At 43.4% G+C, this 22,322-nt stretch overlaps 1 protein-coding gene across 2 annotated transcripts in view; it reads right to left on the bottom strand.

Annotated features, from left to right (window-relative positions):
* Positions 1 to 22,322, bottom strand: part of BMPER (BMP binding endothelial regulator) — a 255,137-nt gene that overhangs the window by 209,966 nt on the left and 22,849 nt on the right. For both annotated transcript variants that reach the window (XM_082471850.1, XM_082471849.1), the window contains exon 3: positions 13,152 to 13,251. In XM_082471850.1, coding sequence (XP_082327976.1) covers positions 13,152 to 13,251 — 100 coding nt within the window. The remainder of the gene's footprint in view (positions 1 to 13,151; positions 13,252 to 22,322) is intronic.

Raw genomic sequence — 22,322 nt, 5'->3', positions numbered from 1 at the left:
TGTCAGACAGGAGTGGGGGAAAATCATTTTAAAGTGTAGAGCGGTTTGCTCTCCATGGTGGGCAAGTTAGAAGCAGTAACAGTAGTTTTCAGAGCAGCTGTAGAAAACTTGAAGCCCAATTAGAAGTGTGTTTTATATGATATTATAAAAGGAAGCACATAATCATACCAAAATGACGGTAACTAGGAAATCTGAAGCCATAATTGCATATTATTTGGTACCGCTGCACAATACAGTGAAAGATCTACTAAAAATTGCATTAAGGTTATCACTAAGTCTATAAGTACTGAAATATACTACAGCCACTACCACATGAAAATACACTTAGGCTATGGTGATTTTAAGGATTTTTTTAAACCTCTACGGAATTCAGTGAAGAAACAGTAAAGTGACAGGAGCTTGGGAGTGGTTTATAGACAACCAGCCATTTTTCAGCCCTACGTATCCATTTTTATTCTCTCCCTATAATTTTCACTCAACTCTTTTTAAGTTCTGCTGAATTCCAAAAAGGACTTAAGATGTATATGGCTCAACAGTATACTTACGATGTATATGGCTCAATATACTAAGTATGCAGTTGATTTCAACAGACATGTACTAAACCAGGAAGACTGGAATTTGGTTCCAATTTTCCTCTCTTCCTCACCTTTTTCCAACATGTATTCAACTACCGTGTGCCAGGCACAGTGATTGTGGCTGAGAACACTATGGTCCCTGCCCTCACAAAACCTCTAGTTTAGTGGGAGTTACAGAAAATGAAAACACTAAATCACAGTTGTGCCTAGTGTTAAGAAGGAGAGATACTTAATTCCATGGCAAGTGGCCATAGAGGCCAGGAAGTGATGCCTAAAGTGAAAGCTGAAGAAAGGGTAAAAGTCAACTAGATGCCATAGGGTGGAAAAGCAGCCAGGAAGAGCGAGCAGCATGTGCAAAGCTCCATGACCAGAAGCAGGCACAGAACACTGAGAGAAACAAAATAAAGTCTCCTAACGGCAGGAGTCCAGAACAAGGGAGGCTAGAGAGGTAAGCAGCAGTCAGACATTACAGGGAGGAAAGGGAACAGCCAAGGGTGAGCACTTGCTAGCACTTGTTGTGTGCAGGATCCATAAGGTATATTCTAGCTCTAAGTGCCATTCTTGATAGATGCTTCTACCTGCCATGCATACCAGAGATGCTCTGACTATGGTTGGTAGATTCTAAGGTGATCCTAAAGACTTCCACTCCCTGATACCTCCACCTTGCATAATCCCCAGCCCTTGAGTGTGGGCAAGACTTGTGGATGTGATGGATGTCACTACCATGATTAGGTTATACAAAGATGAAGCAATTTTACAGGTGTAATTAAGATCCCTAATCAATTTCACTTTGAGTCATTAAAGAGGGAAATTTTCCTGAGTGGGCCTGACCTAATAAGTGAGCCCTTAAAAAGAGTCCATAGGGCAGAGAGACACTCTCCTGTTAGCCTTGAAGAAGTAAGCCATTCTACAGCTACAAGGAATCAAATTCTAACAACACGAGCTTAGAAGATGACCTTGAGCCTCAGATGAAACCGCAGCCCTGGCTGACCTTGACTGCAGCCTTGTGAGACCCAGCTAAGCCATGCCCAGAATCCTAACACATGGAAACTATGCGATAATAAATGACTGTTATTTTAGGCCACTAAGTTTTATGACAAACTTGTTATGCATCAATAGAAAATAAATAGACTGGACATTGGTAGCTGAAGGAAGCTCTGTCAGGCTGGTAGCCATTGAAGAGGATTCCCATGTTTTTTATATGGATGCCAGGTCCACAGCTGATTGCAACACTTTGCATATGATATGACAAGGGACCAGGACCACCATTCTCCTCTGTAACAATGAGGAACATTCTCAACTTGCCCACTTCAGAAAAGTAAAAACTGATGCACCCCAAGTCAGCAGCTAGCCTCGGAAATCTAATCTTCTAACTTAAAGGCAATCACAAACTCTTCACTTAAACTGTTTTCCAAAATCCCATGGAGTCTAAAACACTGAGGCTGTTAATAGAAGGACTGAAGCAAATTTTACAGAGAAAGCAGATCTCTCTTTTAAGTTTTCTTACTAGTTTTAACAACAAAAACAGGTTTTGTAAAGTATGATTTTAATGTTAACAAGATCTTTTCAAACAAATAGGGTCTTTTTAAAATTTAAATGCCAAAATAGCCTGGTTTATATTATAGGAAGCCAATGTATGAAATATAACATTTTATATATCTTTTTTCAGTTAGAGAAAAGGAGGGAGGAAAACAAATCCCTCAAGTTATTGGTTTTTTCTCTTGTCTTTAAAAACATATTAACGAACTCCACTCAAATTTGGGGGGCTGAATAGGTAAAACTAGTTATACTGTTAAAGGTTAAAATAGTTATAGCTTACAATATACACGCAGGCATCTCATAATCTAACAACTTCAAGAAACACGTCAAGAATTCTCCTAAGCTCAAAATCATGGTAAAAATAACAGTGGCACTGGAATTGAGTAGCTCCGTGATGGGAATGTTTTTCAGAGTAATGTAATTTCCTAAGATGTTTTAAGTGATAGGTCAGAGTCTCAGCATTAAAGCAGCTAGGAGTAAAGCTGCTGGAGACTGCTTTCTGTATGCACAGACTGACTCTGGAAGGATTCTCACAAATCCAGTAAATGGTTATCTCCAGGAAAGGGTACAAGGTTGCTAGGGTCGAGAATAGGAAGAAGCCTTACTTTTACTATAGATGTTCTTGTGTATTTTTTAAATAAATTTATTTATTTATTTACTTTTGGCCGCGTTGGGTCTTCGTTGCTGCATGCAGGCTTCCTCTAATTGCGGCGAGCGGGGGCTACTCTTCATTGTGGTTCGCGGGCTTCTCACTGCGGTGGCTTCTCTTGTTGTGGAGCACGGGCTCTAGGCGCGCAGGCTCAGTAGTTGTGGCTCGTGGGCCCTAGAGCGCAGGCTCAGTAGTTGTGGCGCATGGGCTTGGTTGCTCCGTGGCATGTGGGACCTTCCTGGACCAGGACTCGAACCCATGTCCCCTGCATCGGCAGGTGGATTCTTAACCACTGTGCCACCAGGGAAGTCCCTTTTGTGTATTTTTAATTGTATGAATGCATTATCTATCAAAAATATTTTATGAAACCAGGCATACACATACATACTCACAAAAGAGTAAAGCTCATATGAATTGTCTCCCTGGGGCACTGCAGTACAGTCATGGATACTGAAGAGGAAAAGAAAGTAATTTTAGGGGTTCCCCAAAAAAGTCAATTAGTAAGAAAAGCCACCTCCTCCTAAGCCACATGTTGTTTCCAATACCTCCACAAAGCTTCTTTGCCCATGTACTTCCTCGGAAATTGCTGGTCCACCCACAGTATAAAAGTCCATGGAGGGAGAAGGGGTGTGACACAGATGAAACTGATGCAGGCAAAACTGATGCCAGTGTCTCTCTCACTCCTTCATCTCTGGAGCCCTCCTAATTCTCCAGGTCTTTCCTCCCTCCTTCTTATCTCATAGGCGGTGTATGTGTTACCAGGCAGAAGAATGGAGCATTTGGAGTCTGAGCCCTGCTACCTCTGAGCAACTGTGGGATCTTGAAAAACATCACTTCCCGTCTCTAAGCATCTCTGTTTCCCCATCTGTTAAATCAGAACAATAATAACCACCACCTCAGGGGTGGTATAACATTATCTATGAAAACCTAAAGACTGGGGTTTGTCTATTCCAAAATATTCTCTAAATCTAGTTCACAGTACAGTTTAAATGACTGGTAGAGTATTAACCTTAAGGCAGGTCATTCCTTATTTGGGATGTGAAACCTGGGACAAACTGCATCTGGGTCAATCATACATAATAACTACCAGAGATTTTGGTGATGTCTACAAGGAAGGAAAACAGAGGTTGGGGAAAGAGCTGCTCTTTTGTTTGGGCAGCAGACAATGCACGGTTATAATTGCTAAAAGAAATCTGGTTAAAAGCAAACAACCAGATTGACACATGCATGGAAAAACTCACGGTTATTCCATCTTAAACCGTGTAAACAACAGGACAATTTATTCTGTCAACATAGGGAGTGTAGTTTTGGGTTTTTTTTTTTTAATTAATTAATTAATTTATTTATTTATTTTTGCTGTGTTGGGTCTTCGTTTCTGTGCGAGGGCTTTCTCTAGTTGCGGCGAGCGGGGGCCACTCTTCATCGCGGTGCGCGGGCCTCTCACTATCGCGGCCTCTCTTGTTGCGGAGCACAGGCTCCAGACGCGCAGGCTCAGTAGTTGTGGCTCATGGGCCTAGTTGCTCCGCGGCATGTGGGGTCTTCCCAGACCAGGGCTCGAACCCGTAGTCCCCTGCATTGGCAGGCAGATTCTCAACCACTGTGCCACCAGGGAAGCCCTGTAGTTATTTTTTTTTTTAAGTTTTTTTAAATGCTCATTCCTATATATGGTAATCGGCTGGCTCCCTACAAAACAGCCACATAACAATATTCTGAAAGGCATTGTCATCTTCCAAGTCATTCTCGAAGCAAAAGGAGAAGCGGCTCCTGATTTGTGACTTTGTACTGCTTTAAAGGCAAGCTATAATTAATAATACTCAATCTTTTACCATTATTCATAGCTCTATTTTACTTTGGTCAGCACTTGGTCTCTATAAATGAGCCCAATCCCCTTAAAATTCTCCAGGCATGTTTTGCTCCCTAATTATTTACCAGAACCTAGGATGGTTGTCCAGTTTTGGAAATCAGTGTGCAAATATTTATAGTTTGCCTCTTTCCTTTCATTTTGAGACATCATAGGATCTTTTTAAATCAAATATAAAAATTAAACTATTAAAAAACAACCCATGGGAATCACACCCCATAGAGAAATGAGACAAGGCACAGAGAAACCAAAGACAAGAAAAGATTGCGGAATATAAATCCCACTTGATAAATGAAAGACTATTTTCTTGTATCTTTCATCAAAGTATTGTGGACAATTAATATTTTACGCTCTGTATGAAGAAAGAGGATGGAATTTGACCTATAAATGTTTGAAAACCACCTTATTTGTTTATTATCCACTAATAACAAACATATATTCAGATAACAAGTACATGATTGTTCATGAAAGAGCCCCAAATTAAAGGGTGATTCTCAGTCCAAGTAAATACAGAAAAGCTGCCAAAGCCGTCTGTTTGACTCTCAATGATCTCATTTGTTTTCATCAAATAATATTGAGATTTTTCAAATTAGATGATCTTTTGCCCAGTTATTAGGCTCTTTGGATTAAAATGTATGACAATTATTAGCACAAAATGATCTGAAAAGTACACTGAAACACTTGCTTGAGAAGAATAAGTTATAATTTACTTACTTTTTTGTTTGAAAGAATAATCTGGCTTCATAAAAGGTAAGAACAATTTGGTAAGCAGTGCCAGGTATCCCATAAATACCTGGCATGGGATCAGTAAATACTTGTTGAATGAATGAATGAATGGAACATATGAGCAATCTGATTGAAGCAAACAAGAACACAAATGTCTATACACACAAACACACACACACCCTTCCTAAAAATCCTTTTGGAAATATGAGTTTTCATATTTATGTCTCAGCAGATTTACTCTACTGCTTCCTTTTCAATACCAACATCTTCTTCAGAGGAAAATAAGCAGAACTCATGATAGGATCCTTCATGCTTTTGTCTGACCCCCCTCACCCTCCCCTAAACAATCAACTAACAAAAACTTCAAAGCCCAGGAAATGGTGTTTTAACAAGTGCCCTAGGTGATCATGAGTGGTGGGCAATGCCTAAGAACTATTCCATGCCTTTGTGTGGATCATGACCTTCACCTGGGAGCTTCCCACAAACAGCTCTCTTTGGATGTGATGAACTCCTTCTTGATCACAAAAATGAGTTGCCTCTTCTGGAAAGCCTTCCCCAGCACACTCCCCTTGCCCTCTGCACTCTGGCACACCTTCCCTGGAGAACTTCCCCCGTTGGATGGTATTGTTTTGTCCCTCCAGTAGAGCAAGCTCCTTGAGGGCTTGGATACCCTCTGGTTGATCTTTGCGTCACTAACACCTTGGCAAATGAGTGATTTAAGTTCTCTGAGCCTTCGGTTTCCTCATATATAAAATGAGAAAGACAGAAATGCCCCTGCTGTTGTGAGGACTAAGTGGTGAGCATAAACCAGCTAACCCAGTATCCAGCACTGGGGGGAAACACATCCCTTTGGGACTACTATTATGAAGGTAACAGGTGAGGATAAAGGTTTTAAAATCAACCAGACGAGTCACACCTCACCACCCACAGGGCTTCAACAACACTAAGTGGAAAAGCAAATGCCACGGCTTTCTCAAAGGGTCAAAGCTCTTGGTAAATACAAGCAGGTTCCACTTTTCATCACACCAGAAGGTGACCAACATATAGAAGACCTTGTTTTCCTGTAGGAACAATATCATCACTGAGCCTGGCCTCAAAACAAAGAATAGGAATGATCCTTAAAGACCCACAGAGAATGAGCATAGTCTTTACGGATGTAATAAATATAAACTTCTGTAATTATTTAAAGGAATGAAATGAGACTCCACATAATTACAAATAAACTATGAACATATACATCAGTACACATAGAATATAGATATAAACATAAGCATAAATTAATATGGGAATTTTAAATGGCCCAAATTTCTTAAGAGAATGTCCAAGAAAGAATGAGCTGATGATATGCCTTCTTCTCTCTGTGCTTTCCCCCTATTGGAAGTATCAAAACAAAAAGTAATAACTTCAGAGAGTCTTCAAATGCCTCAAATGTGAAGTATGTTTGATAACTGAGATGATAAAAATGAGGATGATGATATTTTCTCATTGAAAAATCATTCTTAGAAATAAGAGGCATGTAAAACAGTCCCCCTTTCTTCATCTAGCCTATATTCTAAACTTAGTTGATTCTGTTACTGCAGTTCAGTTCATTGGGCGAAATTTTGCAAAAATACCACCATTCAAGTCTTAATTTGTTGACAACTGTCGGTGCTTTCTATATTTCATTGAAAAACAAAAAAGAATTGCTGACCCTCAGTTAGGTTCTTTAAAAGGAACTTGATACCATTTCTCACAAAACCACAAAAAAGGGAGGAAAATATCCCTTGTAATATGGGAGAAACCCAGAACAGGAAAGAATTGGGATAGGAGTGTGCACGTGGCAGTCTCAAATAAAGAGTTGGCTATATGGGCAGTGTATGGGCAACACGGCTATATGCGCAAGTTTTTAAGGCAAAAGCAGCAGATTCGCCTAAATGTTGCTATGTGTAATACCAACTTCTCCTCTAGTCTATCATAATCTTTTAGGAAGAAAGGCTTGAAAACTCTCAAAGGAATAGGAAAGGAGACTAGCCTTGCCTCTTTTGGAGGCAATTACAATTTAACTTGTGCACGCCTCTCCCCACAGCACTTTGATTTCCAGGTTTGTCTTTGAGCATCAGACACACAGGGGCACAGCAAGAATGGCAAGTTGGTTCCCTGTAGCTTGGCATAAAACTGAAAGTCTAAATGTATTATTGTACGTCTGTGCTATGGGATCCACACAACTAAAAGGCATGAACTGGCATGGGAAAATTCCTAAATCATATTAGTGTAGAGATAGTTTTAAAAAGCAAACTGTGAAAGAATAATTACTATTTAATTTCATTTATGTAAAAATAAAACCACATATACAAAATTACATATATATATAAATGTGTGTATATGTAATAAACTGGAAAAGGTCTGGTAAAGACACAATAAATTGATAACAGTTGTTATTTCTGAAAAGAGTTATTTCTGAAAAGTTTCAGCAAATGATGGGAGGTCCTTTGCCAGTTCTTGGGGCTCAAGTCCCACCACCCTCCCCGCCGTTTATTTACACAACTGAATAACTAGGAAGAGTTCTGATAACCATTCACCAGCACTTCAACATTTCAGTTACATTTTCTTGGTCATTATCTACTTTTCTTTCTTTCTTATACCATCATTCTAATGATTAAAAAAATTTCAAAATAGCAGGAGAGCAAAGGATCACAGCCTCACAGCTACGAGGGGCAAAGAGATTTCACCCCAAAGATGCACTGACCAGGGCAGATATCGACCAAGAGCCTCTCACAGATGTGCTTCTCATTCCTTCATCAGAAAGACCCACCTTCTCTCTTCCTTTCCTTTCTTTACCTGGTAGCAGTGGTTCTCAAGCCTCAGCCCCCATGAGAGTCCCAGTGGTGACCTAAAAATGTAGACTCGGGGGACCGGGGGCAGAGCTTGTGATACAGAAGGCCTGCAAGCCTAATGGTGAGACCAGTCTGTCCTCCATCAGCTCTCCATTCACCATGCGTTAACTGGCCGGAGGGGCTTTGAGGTCCCTTCAACGCCCTGAATCCGCTTCCTGGACCCGCCCCGGAAGCAGAGGAGGGGCCTCGGGTCCGGAGGCCGGAAGCCCTGGAGGGAGGAGCCCTGGAGGGAGGAGCCCCGGAGTCGCGGGCGGAAGTCGGTGTGGCCCCGGTGGATGTCCTGCATCTCCCCTTCCCCCTCCTCCTACCGGTTGGCGCTGGTCGCTGCCAGCGCGGCACGGGGTCCCCGAGAGCAAGAGCCGCGGTGGCTGTGGATCGGGAGCGCCCGCGGGTGTTCCAGGCCCTTCCCCTGCCAGGCACAGGGCCCCAGGTCTGTGGGAACAGGGTGCGAGTCCTGGCTAGCCATTGCAAACTTTTTGTGACTCAGTGCAAATCGTTAAGTCAGTTCCTCATCTGTAAAATGGGCTTCGTATTACAGATTTAGCACAGTCAAATAAATGTATGCGTCGACCGCAAAACGAACAAAAAAAATTGACCCTGAGATAATCTTGCCTGGACATCATTTTGCTCTAAAATAAAGTATTATCAACAAACTCATTACTACTACTCCTCACGCAATCATTCTAAGTAAAAGTTAAAACCGCCAGTGTTAGCACTGACCACGCCCGTTGGAAGAGGGCTTACGAGAAGCACAGCTGCCGCGGTTGTCTCAGTATCTGCTCCACACTGAGGATTTGCTGCTGTCCTTGTTCCACTGCGTGATCAGAGGACACGAGATGGGGAGGAGAGGTTTACCCAGATTCCTTGGGAGGCCAAATCCAGAGTGGTTTCTGGGTTCACACCAAGATCTCCTCTCTACCCAGGCAATGCTCTTGATCCTCCCTTTTTGGTCGTTATTCCTTTACTGCACATGTTCTTTGGTTTCAGCTTCTTGTACTTACCCTTGCCCAATGCTAAAATCCAGGGTATAACCTAAATGCCCAGGAATGGAGAAATGACCCAATGAATGTTGGTACATTCCCACGCAGATTCTTATGTGCCCATTAAGGACAGTATTTCCGAACAAGTTGAGAAGATGTTATGCCCTGATGTTAAGCGGGAGAAGAAAAAAAAAAAAAAGCAAAAAAACCCAGAAATAACACAATTCGATAGTAAGATATCAACTAGGTAAACACTTCGACATGGGAAAAAAATACAGAAAACATATATCAAATATTAACTGTTGTTACTTCTGGGTGGTGGGATTATGAGTAATTTATTTTCTGCTTTTCCACAGTTTAGCCTATTTTTAAAAGCTTCTTCTATGAGCATATGTAACTATTCTAATCAGAAAAACATAAATAAACCAGTGCAAATACAACTGTGTCCCTTAAAACCCAGGAGACAAAAACTGTATTATGGAGTAGAAATAGAGAAAATGAAGGGGGGCATCTTAAGAGCCCCCACTACAGCCTGACAAGTCAGCACTTTTCAGGAGTCTCTCTCAGTAAGGTCCACCTCAGGGCAGGCTGAGGATTCTGATCTCCCCCAAAAGGCCTGGACTTTACTGTCAGAAAGAGAACTCAGGGCGCTGAATTCACTGGTCTATTCTTGGGTCCAGTTTAATTTGAAGAGACTTTATCATCTTTTTAAATTTTATTTATTTATTTATTTATTTATTTTTGGCTGTGTTGGGTCTTCGTTTCTGTGCGAGGGCTTTCTCTAGTTGCGGCGAGCGGGGGCCACTCTCCATCGCAGTGCGCTGGCCTCTCACTATCGCGGCCTCTCTTGTTGCGGAGCACGGGCTCCAGACGCGCAGGCTCAGTAGTTGTGGCTCACGGGCCCAGTTGCTCCGCGGCATGTGGGATCTTCCCAGACCAGGGCTCGAACCCATGTCCCCTGCATTGGCAGGCAGATTCTCAACCACTGCACCACCAGGGAAGCCCGAGACTTTATCATCTTAAGCTCAGAAAGAATACTCATGAAATGTATTTGTCACAAGTATCCCTTTCCCTTGGAAGATTAGGATGATCAAAGGAAAGAATGATGATAAAGGAAACAGCAGGACAAGAAGGCAAGTAGGTTACACACTACAGCAACCCAAAGTGCCCTCCTGTGCTACGGTTAACGGGAAATGAACCTAATGCCTTGGGCATGGTTCCTTCACACATTCTGCTTCCACCCTGTAGCATCCAACTCATCTCTCACCGGCGAGGCAGCCTTGCAAGATGAAGATGGCAAATCAGCCGTTAAAAAAATAAAGAATTAAATAGAAGAGGTTCTTTAAGGTGAATCAACGATAACTTAGACACACATTGGCTCAGTAATGTATTCTTTTCTTTCTTTTTTAATTTAATTTTATTTATTTATTTATTTTGGCTGCATCGGGTCTTAGTTGCGGCACGTGGGATCTTTGGTGAGGCATGCGGGATCTTCTGTTGCAGCGCGCGGGCTTTTCTCTAGTTGTGGCGTGCAGGGTTTTTGTTGTTGTTGTTGTTGTTTTCTCTCTGTAGTTGTGGCCCGCAGACTCCAGGGCACGTGGGCACTGTAGTTTGCGGCACGTGGGCTCTCTCGTTGAAGCTGGCAAGCTCAGTAGTCGTGCTCAGGTTTAGTTGCCCTGAGGCACGTGGGATCTTAGTTCCCCCACCAGGGATCGAACCCACGTCCACTGCACTGGAAGCCGGATTCTTTACCACTGGACCACCAGGGAAGTCCCAGTAATGTATTCTTAATTGGAATTACTTTATCTGACCATCAGCTTGGGAGACTCCTAAGAAATTACTATTTCAGGTCTTGCATCAATAGCTCTCAGAAGTCACATGAGTAAAACATCTGCCTCCCAACTCCGTAGGAAAGAGATGAGAAGTAAATGGCTGATTTCTCCTGCTCCAAAAGGCTTCAGAAGACGCATTTTTATAGTCAAGTCCATCAGGTATTTACAGAGCACCTACTATATTTATATTAACCGAGAAATGTTTGCATGCCAGGCACTTTGCTAAACACATTGACTGTGTCTCGCCATTAGCTCCCTCCGACACAATTATTATCCTCATTTAACAGGAGAGGGAACTGGGGTAGAAAGAGGTTCCATGTCTCTACCTGCTCAAGTGAAAACCTTGGGGTATTAGTTTCTCAGGCTGCTGTGACAAATTACCACCAGCTTGGAGGCTTAAGACAACAGAAATGTGTTCTCTCAGTTCTGGAAAGTAAAAGTCCAAAATCAAGGGTTGGCAGGGCCATGCTCCATCTGAAGCTTCCAGGGAAGACCCCTCCTGGCCTTTTCCCAGCTCCTGGTAACACGAGGCATTCCTTGGCTTGGGGCAACACAACTCCAACCTCTGCCTCTTATTTATTTATTTATTTATAGACTTAAACATTATAGTTTAAGTCTATAAATAGTAACTATAATAACTATAGTTACTCACAAACAACTTGGCATTAATCCTTGACGTGTGGATTTCATATAATAGTGTGCGTTGTAAAGTTCAAAGTCCTCCTTGAGCGTAGAGACTTGTGGGTTGTCACTAGAAATGGTACTTTAGTTTACTTGGTTTCTATGGAGCTCCTTTTGAGAGCTCTACAGAAGGGAGCCTCCCCTTTGCAGCTCCAAAAAAGGATATTCTTCTGTGGGGGTAGAAATCACCTAGTCAAGATCTCTTTCAGATGTTCCCACCCAGGCTGCACATTAAATCTCCCGGGAGCTTCTTCAAAAGACAGATGCCTTAGCCCCCCTCCCCAGGGCAAGTGAATTTGAATCTCAGCAACAGAGCCCAGGCGTCTATACCTGCCCCTCTTGTTACACAGCCACGTTCTCTGTGTGTCTCTGTCTGCTCTTCATATAAAGACACCAGTCATATTGGATTTGCAGCCACCCTAATCTGGTATGACCTTATCTTAACTAATTACATCTCCAAAGATCCCATTTCCAATTAAGGTCACATTCTGAGGTTCCTAATGGACATGAACTTTTGGGGAACACTCTGCAACCCAGGATGCATCTTCAGGGTGAGAAATCTCTTTGCAACCCAGGACTGTTGGATTTGGACTTGGCAGTGTGACTCCGGAGCCCACATCCTGAACAACTGTGCTCATTTTGACCTCTGGGGGACCACACTGCACACACTGACATACACTAGGTGACATCAGAGCGTGACCTGGCTCCTGTCCTGAGGAGCTGAGGATCTACTGAACACAAACAAGACAATGAAAAAGCACATCACTGAAGTATCTGTGTGAACTTCTGGGTGCCATGGAAACTTAACCAGGAGAGTGACGGATGAGGGCTGGGGGACCTTGAGCACAGGCAGCATCTGGGCAGGTTGGAGGAAAGACCTGAGCTAAGGCAGAGGCAACCTAGAACAGTGTGTTTGAGAGAGACAGGCGCGCCAGAGGGCCACAGGAGATGGGGGTGGAGTAAGGGCATTTTAGAGATGCTTCAAAGACAAAGGGAAGGACTTAGATTTAATTTGGAAGGAAAGAAAAAACTTTAATAGGGACCAAAATGATAAAATTTGGTCTAAAAGACTCCTCTGGCAGAGGTGGGCAGGGCGAGCGTAGAGCCTGGAAAAACTGAGTGTTGAAACTTCGTGACAGAACAGGCTTGCATGCGTGTGTGCCAACCTGCAGAGGCATCATGTTTACATCTCTTCTGTGGCATTTTAACAACTTGCCTCAGAAAATAAACCAACGATGCAGATGCTCACTGCACTTTCATCCCCTACTAGGAGGACCGCCCTTACTACCAACCCCCAACACTCACACACACAGCAGCTTCCCTCCCAACACCCACTTGCACCCCAGCCAAGAGCTGAGTGAAGAGAAAGATGAGAGAAAGAGAAATTAAAATGCCTGCAGGAACAGCCAAAAAAGGCAGCCAAGACATAAATTACCTTTGCACCGCTCACAACAGGCTCCCCTCTGCTTGATGGCGAGGGCACAGTCTCTCGACAGCACTGGGCACTTCTCTCTCTTACAGGTCACTTCCTTGTTCTAGGCAAAAAGGACAAGAAACATTTGAAATCAACTTCAAAACAGAATCCCCAGAATCCTAGCACATGGCTAAGGTTTTCCTAGCTTCCCTCTTCCTATCTTGCCTTCATCTTGGCGAGAAAACTCTGTGATAGCAAATGAGATTTTGCTCTTTCTGGAACAAAAATATCCTTCCAGGAATAGATTGAGATTAGGGGCAGATGAAAGGGGATGAAAAGTCCCTTCTTTACCAGCCAATTTAACCTAGATAACCGAACTCCGAGAGAGAGAGGCTTTCTCCCGCCCTGCTCTAAGGTTTCTTTTCAGTACACACTATAGAAATGATAATATTTGTGTAAATCATATTTTGCCCATTGGGCTACCTGGGCCAGGACTGCATCGTGAGAACAAAAATATTTGCACACGGCCGTCCAACAATCCTTAATAGTAGAGTGAATTAAAATGCAGCAATCTAAAGTTCCAACTCAAATAATGACAAAGTTGAGTATTGAATCGGCTCAGTAAGAGAAAAAATAATATTCCCTATGCCAAGCAGAGACACAGGAGTCAGTGTTTTATAGCTGTGGGACAGCTGCATTATATTAGCACTTATGCTAATGACAGTGTGGTGAGCATTTGCATCTTTGGTTTTATCCTGAAAAGTTAGCTGTTAAAATGACCTCAAGAAGATCCAAATATGATGCATATACCTGTTTGGAGAACAGGATGCTCATGGACCAAAAATACTATGTGACAACACTTCAACGAGATTGGAGCTGTAACAAGGGTCTACTAAATGCTAGGTGCTGTGGCTTTCATTCCTATTAAAATGCTGTGAGATAAGTATTATCATTATCTCTTGTTTACAAACAGGAAAACTGCTGTTCAGAGAAGGTCTATGACTTTTTCAAGATCATACAGCTTTGCGGTGGCAGAGGTGGATTTCAATATTGAGCTCACAAATGTGTACAATGCCCACGCCCTACCCTGAGTTAAGGCTGGGATGACCACACTCATTGCCTGATTTAGGGAGAGATCAGAGAGGAGCAACTGACCAGCCCTCTGACCTCGAGATGAATTCAGAACCCTCCTGGAATATGTGCAGGAGAAATCCTGACTCAGCCCTGACAATGACCTTGGGAAGATTCACAAGTGTAACCAGTATGCTTTAATGTCAAGAGTAAGGAAGATCTCCCCATTTCTATTACAGCACCAAGGAGGGGTGTGAGGGGGTGAGGGATGTGAGAGTGTTTAAGTGTGTGTGTGTGTGTGTGTGTGTGTGTGTGTGTGTGTGTTGGGGACCTGGGGTCCAAGCTGAGCCCATACACCAAATTCTAGCTCTAAAACAGTTCTCAGATAAAACATGTCACCTTCTGTGCTGCCCTCCAATTCCCTAGGAGTTGCAGAGCCCCTCAAGATGTTCCCAGGGTCTAATTCTAAAATGAGTCCAGATTGTCATCTCCTCCCTTTTTGAATGAGCAGAACCTCCGAGAGTCCCAGAACCCCACTCCCTCCAACTCACCAATCACCCCTCCCCCAGAGTAAGGTATATGGAGCCTGGGGACGGGTGAGCCTCGCCATTCCAACAGCTCTATTTCTACACAGTCTTGTTGTCTCACTGCGCTGATGGCTTTGCAAGGCCACTGAAGCATGGGAATAATGAGCCCACCCCGATCGGTGCTGCTCAAACGTCCCCACGTAGAAAATGGCCATCATTACCGAGGCCAATGTGGTAAACACACAGATGGGGCCGTCCCAACACCTGCCTGGCCACTCAAAGAGCGAGCATCAGTTCTCAGCCACTGTACCCACTCCTGCACGGCTGGTGTGCAGACCTTCTGTTTTTTCGTTTATTGGTTACTGGTGTCTGATTGTAAGGTGTGGTTGACCTGAGTAACCCAGTCTTCTTTTCTTTCCCCCTTTTCGGTGTGTGTTATGTGATAAAGGTTCTCACAGGGCTAATCTCACTGACTCCTTAAAATCCCATGAGGCAGTGATCCTCACCCTTGGCTGCTAATCAGAACCCGTGTGCAGTTCTTAACAAAGCCCGGCACTGTCTCCCATTCCCTGAAGCTCAGATCTGATTTATCTCAGGACCAGGCTCCCAGGTAATTCCAGTGTGCAGCCCAGGCTGAGAACCACCGCTGTACGGGGAGCGTTCTTAGTACCAGCGGGGCTGAGGCAGGCTCGGGAGCTGTCCACAGTCCCGGAGTGAACGGCTGCCTGCAACCTGAACCCAGGTATCCTGGCTCCGAGCCCTGCAACTCTCCTTCCCTCACCCTCTCTTCATAATAATGGTGGCATCATGACTCACTGTAAGTCATGGCCCTTTGATTTATGTTCATATTTTCTTCTTAAATACAAACGTAATACACAGTTATGGTCACAATTCAAATTAAAGAGGTATATTCTTAAAAATTAATAGCGCCTTTTGCCACCACCAGAGTAATAGAGAACAACGATCAGGTGTCTGTGCTGCTTGGCATTATGAACAGTGACTTAGCTTTGCAAAGTGCAGTTACTCGAAGCCATAGTTTGATACCAGCTGCCCCACCCAGGGCATTACCTCAGAGCATCTGTTACCTCGGCTTTATGCCTTCAGCAAAGCTGGCTGCAGCCTTAAGGAAAAGCCACGCCCCAGCTCCCAAGTGCATCTCCTCTCTGAAAGGAAGACTCCTCAGACACAAGGAAGTAAAAACTCTAACAGTAGTCAGAGTGGGTGTGAAGTCAAAATTTGGGGTCTCATGTATAGGAAGACACACAGTCTCTTACATATAGGAATTCTTTGCTAAATTAGAAACCTAGCAGCCAATCAAAATCCATAGCAAGATCCCAAGATCCATAATAAATAGCTCGTAATTATAGTTCAGCAGAAAATTTATTTCAACCAGATGATTTGTAGATTCACTTCTGGAATTTTTTGTGTACTCACACACACACACACACACACACACACACACACACACACACTCTCTCGCACAGAGAGCGTAAACCTAAACCTTAGCTGTAGGTTTAGTGAGATATTTTTCCCCCTTCTGATAACACTTGGAGTTTCTTTATATCTACCAAGGGTCACGCTGGTACAGAGCTGCCAGACCTGATCATTTCCCAGCTGCCTGCTTGCATGGGTATGGAGCACAAGCTCAGAATCCCAGGCTCTCAAAGAAAGAAAGAAAAACGGCAGAGAATCGCTGGTGAGAGGCTGATTCCTCCATCTTCTTAATTGAGTCCAGCAGCTACAGAGTAAATTCAAGCACAGGTTAATTAAGACCACTCACTTTGCTTTCCCTGATTTTGTCAAGAGGCGAAAACACTGGTCTTCAAGCCAACAGCTCTGGTGAGAAGGGGCACATGCAAAGCCGTGCCTTCAGGACTCCCTCTCCACTGGCTGCCTCATTCCCACGTGCACCAAGTGTCCTCTGCTCTTACTCAAGGTCACGGCTCCTTCGGTTCACGTTTTCATTCACAAAATGTTTTCTGACACTGACTCACACTTAATGAACACTTTCTATGTATCAAGCTCTGTGCTAAGAATAGTATATGCATTATTTCACAAAAAAATTCCACATCGTCCCCATTTTACAGATGAGGAACCAACATTGGTAAACTTGCCCAGGTCACACAAGAGGCAGATCTGGAATACAAATAGAGGTCCGACTCCAAAGGCACGTGCTTAAATGCTGCACTTTGCTACTTCCCAGCATGCGGGATACACACAAGAACTAAAGAATGCCATAGTCCTAAGGCCCCAGGAGAGATTAATACCTTCCAGGTGGTTCCACATATGTGAAATGAGCTCTCTAACAAGAGCTGAATAACTTCAAGGAGCTGTGTCATCACCAACCATGGGAAGGTCTACAAACACCAGCTGTTTTCTGGTAACAAGGAAAGATGCACTATTTTGTATATTGATAGGTATCTATGCCTATCACACCTCTGACAGCCAGACTCACATCCCCACGCAAATTTTCCCCAAGATTCCAGCCTGAGTTTGAGTCTCCCCAAAACTAAGCCACAGAAATGGTGGTAAAAATGCTCTGGAGGAAAATGTCAGAACATTCTTAAAAACCAACCTAGCCTGTGCCTACGAGTAATAACTACCATCACATTTTTCATTCTCAGTCTCTGTCTCTCCATGTTTACCAATTTCTAGGGTCAGCCAGCCTGTGATTTACCTGTTGTCAAAGGCATCTGTCTGCATTATTTCCTCCTTTCAGAAAGACCAAATATATCAAAATTCAAAACACAGCCTCTGGGGGCACATGAAATGAAGTGCCAACAAACAAAAAGAAAAGAGGGGCATAGGGAGTAATAAAGAAAAAAACTTACATGGCTGGCAACAAAGCTCTATAAGGATGCGAGCCAAACCACAGCTCCGGCCGCAGCCAAGTTCAAACAGGATTCCAGCAGCCAGCTTGCTGTATCTAAGATCTGCCACTAGATGGCAGCACAGAGTTCCCTGCGCTTAGGAAATGTGCCAAGAAACCCGCCAGTGCCTCCTGAGCATTTTTCAGTGTCTGGAATGGAGGGAAATGATCTGTCACTGATTTGGCGGGGTGGTGGGGGGGTTGGTTAGAGAAGATAGCAAATTGCCATTGTGAGATTTTCCTGTTTGCTTTTCTCAACGAGAAAAAAAAAAATGTTTTTGAGATGCTTTTGTTTTATTTCAAGCCAATGTCTTGAAGATATTTTTTTTCTAAGATTCTTCCAGGCGCAATCCTATTATGGACTATGGAAAGTATTACCTGACCTTTCATTTATATTTAAACATAACAATAAAATTAAAAATCTGGAGAGGACAACACAGCAGCTGATATGATGAGAGTGATCAGGGAGAAACGTCGGCTGGCAGATGCTGTATTTCTAGACTATGAAACAGCAACACAAATCTCTTGAAATAAGAGGGAAAATGAAAATACCTGGTGCCTTGCCTGCTGATCCTCCATGTGATTAGCCATATTAGGAAGGTGGCAGACCACATGAGTCTCTTCCTCTACAAGATGGTGTTATTTTCCTTCCATCCTTGTCTTTTATGAAAGCAAAGCCTGCCTTGGAGGCAAATAGCGGTCATTTGGCGAACTTGCAAATTCTAAGTGCCAAATCCTTTTTCAGAAAATCAAGAAGGCCGTGAAGTTGTAATATTTTTTTCTACCCAAATGAACAACAAAATATGTCAATAAAGCACATGGGCCAGGTGATATCATTAGAGAGGATAAAGAGGTAGAAGTGACTCTCTTTCCTAAATTAAAAACCCTCCAGATTACCCTGCCTTGCTGCATATATGCACACACCCCTGTGTCATTTCCTCACTGTAGTCTTTTTTAGGGAGGGGCCCTATAGATGGATTCCCCTATCAAAATGCAAATAGCCATGGGGCTGGACCCATATTAATTCTGAATAAGGGGTTCCCTCTGTCATCGGCTACTGTCAGGGGATGCATGCCCAGCACAGTGACTCGGAGAAGTAAAGGAGTGGAAGTTCTAAAGCAGCTGAACCAGAGGCTTGACCCATGTGCCATTGCACCCAGTGCTGTGGGAACAGGAAAGAAACCACACAGCAAGCTTCCTGTCTATGGTCTAGAAATGTACACGTGCTTAGAGGGGACAAGACATCAGATGTTAGCAGATCACACAAACACTGCAGTGTAACTTCTGGCACCAAGTGAGAACTACAGAAAAGAATTCCACCTTGACTCAAAAGCTATCACGGTCAGTGAGCACAAATAGGACACTAAGACCCTTAATCAAATTCTCTTTATTACAGAATTTGTTTGAAGTGCCCACACGGTAGTGTTTCACTATTTGAGAGTCTCAAAATTGCTCACAGAGGAATTTGTTTTTAGGAATACAGATGTTTTGTGTCAAGTTTCCCAAGGAGGAAGGTGATCCAACATCAGCGCATGTATTCTCCTCGGAATTCCCGGTCTCCCCACACATGTAGTCAAAGAGGTCAACTTTTCCGTGAAGTGCTCCATTGTAACCCAATTCCAGCCCCAAAAGAGCCAAAAAGGAACTTTATGGTACTTTCGAACACCAGTCACAATTTCTCCTAGGCAATATTATAAAATGTCTCATAAACAGAAGAATAATACTTCATGTTTACATAGCACTTTTCTTCTAAAGAGCTCTGCAGCCATTATTTCATTAATCCTCACAGGTTTCCTAAGATTTGCAGTCGGAGGAATGGCACACAATGAAGTTAAGTGTCTCAGGTCCCTCAGAGCTAGCTAGCAGTGAACTTGGGAAGAGAACTTGGTTCCCAGACCTGGATTAAGAGGATAGCCAGGGAGGTTAGTTGCTAAAACACAGCATTAAAATTTATGGGTGCATCATATTAAAATTAGGTTAGCTCCTACATGACCGTTGAGAGTTCAGGACTAGATTAGTATGTAGCTGAGCGAGTCTGGAAATTTTCTGGAAAGACAGGCCACCTGGGGCGGACGTGTGAGGTCTCCCGCCATGTTCCCTGCCCTGTTAGAAGGTAACCTGTGAAAGATGTCACAGAAGGGATGGGCCAAAACTCAAATAAACAGATCTAACTGCAAAACGTTACAGTTCTAGAATGCAGAGATGTAGACAAAAACTGAAAGAAAAGATCCAGAGGGGGCAGGCTTCATTGATGTCACCGGTTTTGAGAATCCAAAAAGTAAAGTGATTCCCTCCCTGGAACGTGTGGTCCGGGGAAATCCTTTGCAAGGGAGCATAAGCCTCAAAAAGGAGACAACACAAGTTTGTACGTGCTCCAGCTGGTCTCCTCTGGACAAAATCTGTTCTTAATCTCTTAGAAAATAATCATTGGGGGGGAGGGTGGGAGGGGGTGGGGAGAGACTGAGATAGCTCAGTGGTTGCCAATGTCAGTAGTAAATGTGATTGATGATTTATTATTTTAATTAAGCTTTGACTTGCTTCTTCTTTGTTACTGATAGTACAATTGACTTCTCCATAACTCCTGCACAGAAAGAGCTGCGAGGAAAAAAAAAAAGAAAAGGAAAGGCAGTTTGGGACACTTTGAAACCTTAGTGTACAAGTACGAGGCTCTGGGCCATGTCTCTCAGCTCAACGAAAGTTGAAAAAACACCAACAAAACCATTTCTAAAGCGAAGAAAGTGCATTTGATAGGGAAAATAACCCAAATTTCCCAGCTGAGATCTCTTCTCTTCCCCAACTGAGTGAGGTCAGTACAAGAGGTGGGAGGCATCTGAGGTCAGTAGAGGTGGGAGGTGTCAATGGCCCTTGCTTTTACTTTATTTATTATTTGCTGTAAAGAGTCATGTATTTTAATCAAATTGAGAGGAAACATAGCCTTTTTTATTTATACAGATATCTACCATTTCTGATGTTTTACATTACTTCCTGTAAAATACAAGTTTCCCGGGCTTCCCTGGTGGCGCAGTGGTTGAGAGTCTGCCTGCCAATGCAGGGGACACGGGTTCGAGCCCTGGTCTGGGAAGATCCCACATTCCGCAGGGCAGCTGGGCCCGTGAGCCACAATTACTGAGCTTGCGTGTCTGGAGCCTGTGCTCCGCAACAAGAGAGGCCGCGATAGTGAGAGGCCCACACACCACGATGGACAGTGGCCCCCGCTTGCCACAACTAGAGAAAGCCCTCGCACAGAAACGAAGACCCAACACAGACATAAATAAATAAATAAATAAATAAATAAATAAATAAATAAATAAATAAAACTAAAAAAAAAAAAAAAAATACAAGTTTCCCTCTCATATTATTTCCCTACAGCTTAAAGAACTTTCTTTAGCATTTCCTGTAATACAGGTCTGCGGCAATGAAGTCTCTTACGTTTCTGTTTATTTTAAAATATCTTTGGTCAATGGCCCTTGCTTTTAATGTAAAGTAACATTTCCAGATCTTTCTGAACCACTTCCCCAGCCGCCACCACTTTTGCAAATCCCTTCAATAACCAAAGTCACAGAGCTGATCCATCTCTAACCAAACAATGAAGTGGCAATAATAGTTTTCCAGGCAGGTTGCTGAACTATTCAGAATAATAGCACCTGACATTTATGGAAAATCTATTATTTGCCAGACTGTGCTGAACACGTTCTGTGTATTATGTCCTTTTTAACCCTCACAACAAACCTGAGGCACGCACTGATTTACCCCTATTTTATGGGTAGAACTGAGACTCAGAGAGGTTAAATGGCTTACCCAGCTTCACCACGGCAGAGATTCAAACCCAGGACTCGCTGATATCAGAGTCGGTGATTTCACCACTATGGCACACTGCTTGGTTTAGAGGCTAAGATGAGCCATCTCTTCCTTGCAGCCAAGAAATTTAAATGTTTGCCTTTGTTAAGCACTCTCCATTTTCAGACCATTATAAACCTTAGTTTGTGATTTCATTTTGAACATAAGAGTAAAAATAGTGCCTTTGAGGAAAGACAGATGAAGTCTCTGACTTAAAAACTCAAAACAAGTCTCAGTCTCTGAGTGCCCTGTCATTTGCCAGACAGACCAGAGCCTGGACCAAAAGCCTCCAAGTCCTCAGGTTTCTTCCTTGAATTGAGCCGGGGCGGGGGCGAGGGGTACTTTCCCAGGAGGCTGGCAGCATCCCACAGCCACACTTTTGGAGTCTTTATGTGAAAGCATCTTGCAAAACATCACACAATTCATCACACTCCATCTGGGAGTGTTATTCTTTCTTCCCCCAGTCTAGGCTCGACGAGCCTTTACCCCAGAGACCTGGACCCTGGCAAACACGGCCTCCCCTGGCCCAGCTAATGGTGCAAACTCTGAACAAAGCTGCCCTTGAAGCCCAGCCATTTAAAAGACTTTATGAAGCCCACTGGGGCCCCCCGATTATTTTGCAACAAGTCATATCCCATGAAGAAATTCACTTCTCTGCAACACAAAACAGAGGGAGATTAAAGAAAAAGGCAGGGGGGAGTGCAAGGGGTTGGAGAAAAGAAGTAAGACCCCCTGTTGTTCTGTCTGGCCAGAATCGTGTCTTTTAGTACCCGTATCCTCTACCAAGACGATGTTCTCATGATATATGGCCCTAATATGTCACTAAATGACAGTGTTCTCCTGATACTGTACCTTGAAAATATGACACGTGCCAGCAGAAGCAACGGG

Source organism: Balaenoptera physalus, assembly GCF_965194825.1.
Source record: "Balaenoptera physalus genome assembly, chromosome: 8".
NCBI lineage: Eukaryota > Metazoa > Chordata > Mammalia > Artiodactyla > Balaenopteridae > Balaenoptera > Balaenoptera physalus.
The sequence above is the reverse complement of the archived record's forward strand: the minus strand, read 5'-3'. Positions and strand labels throughout refer to the sequence as shown.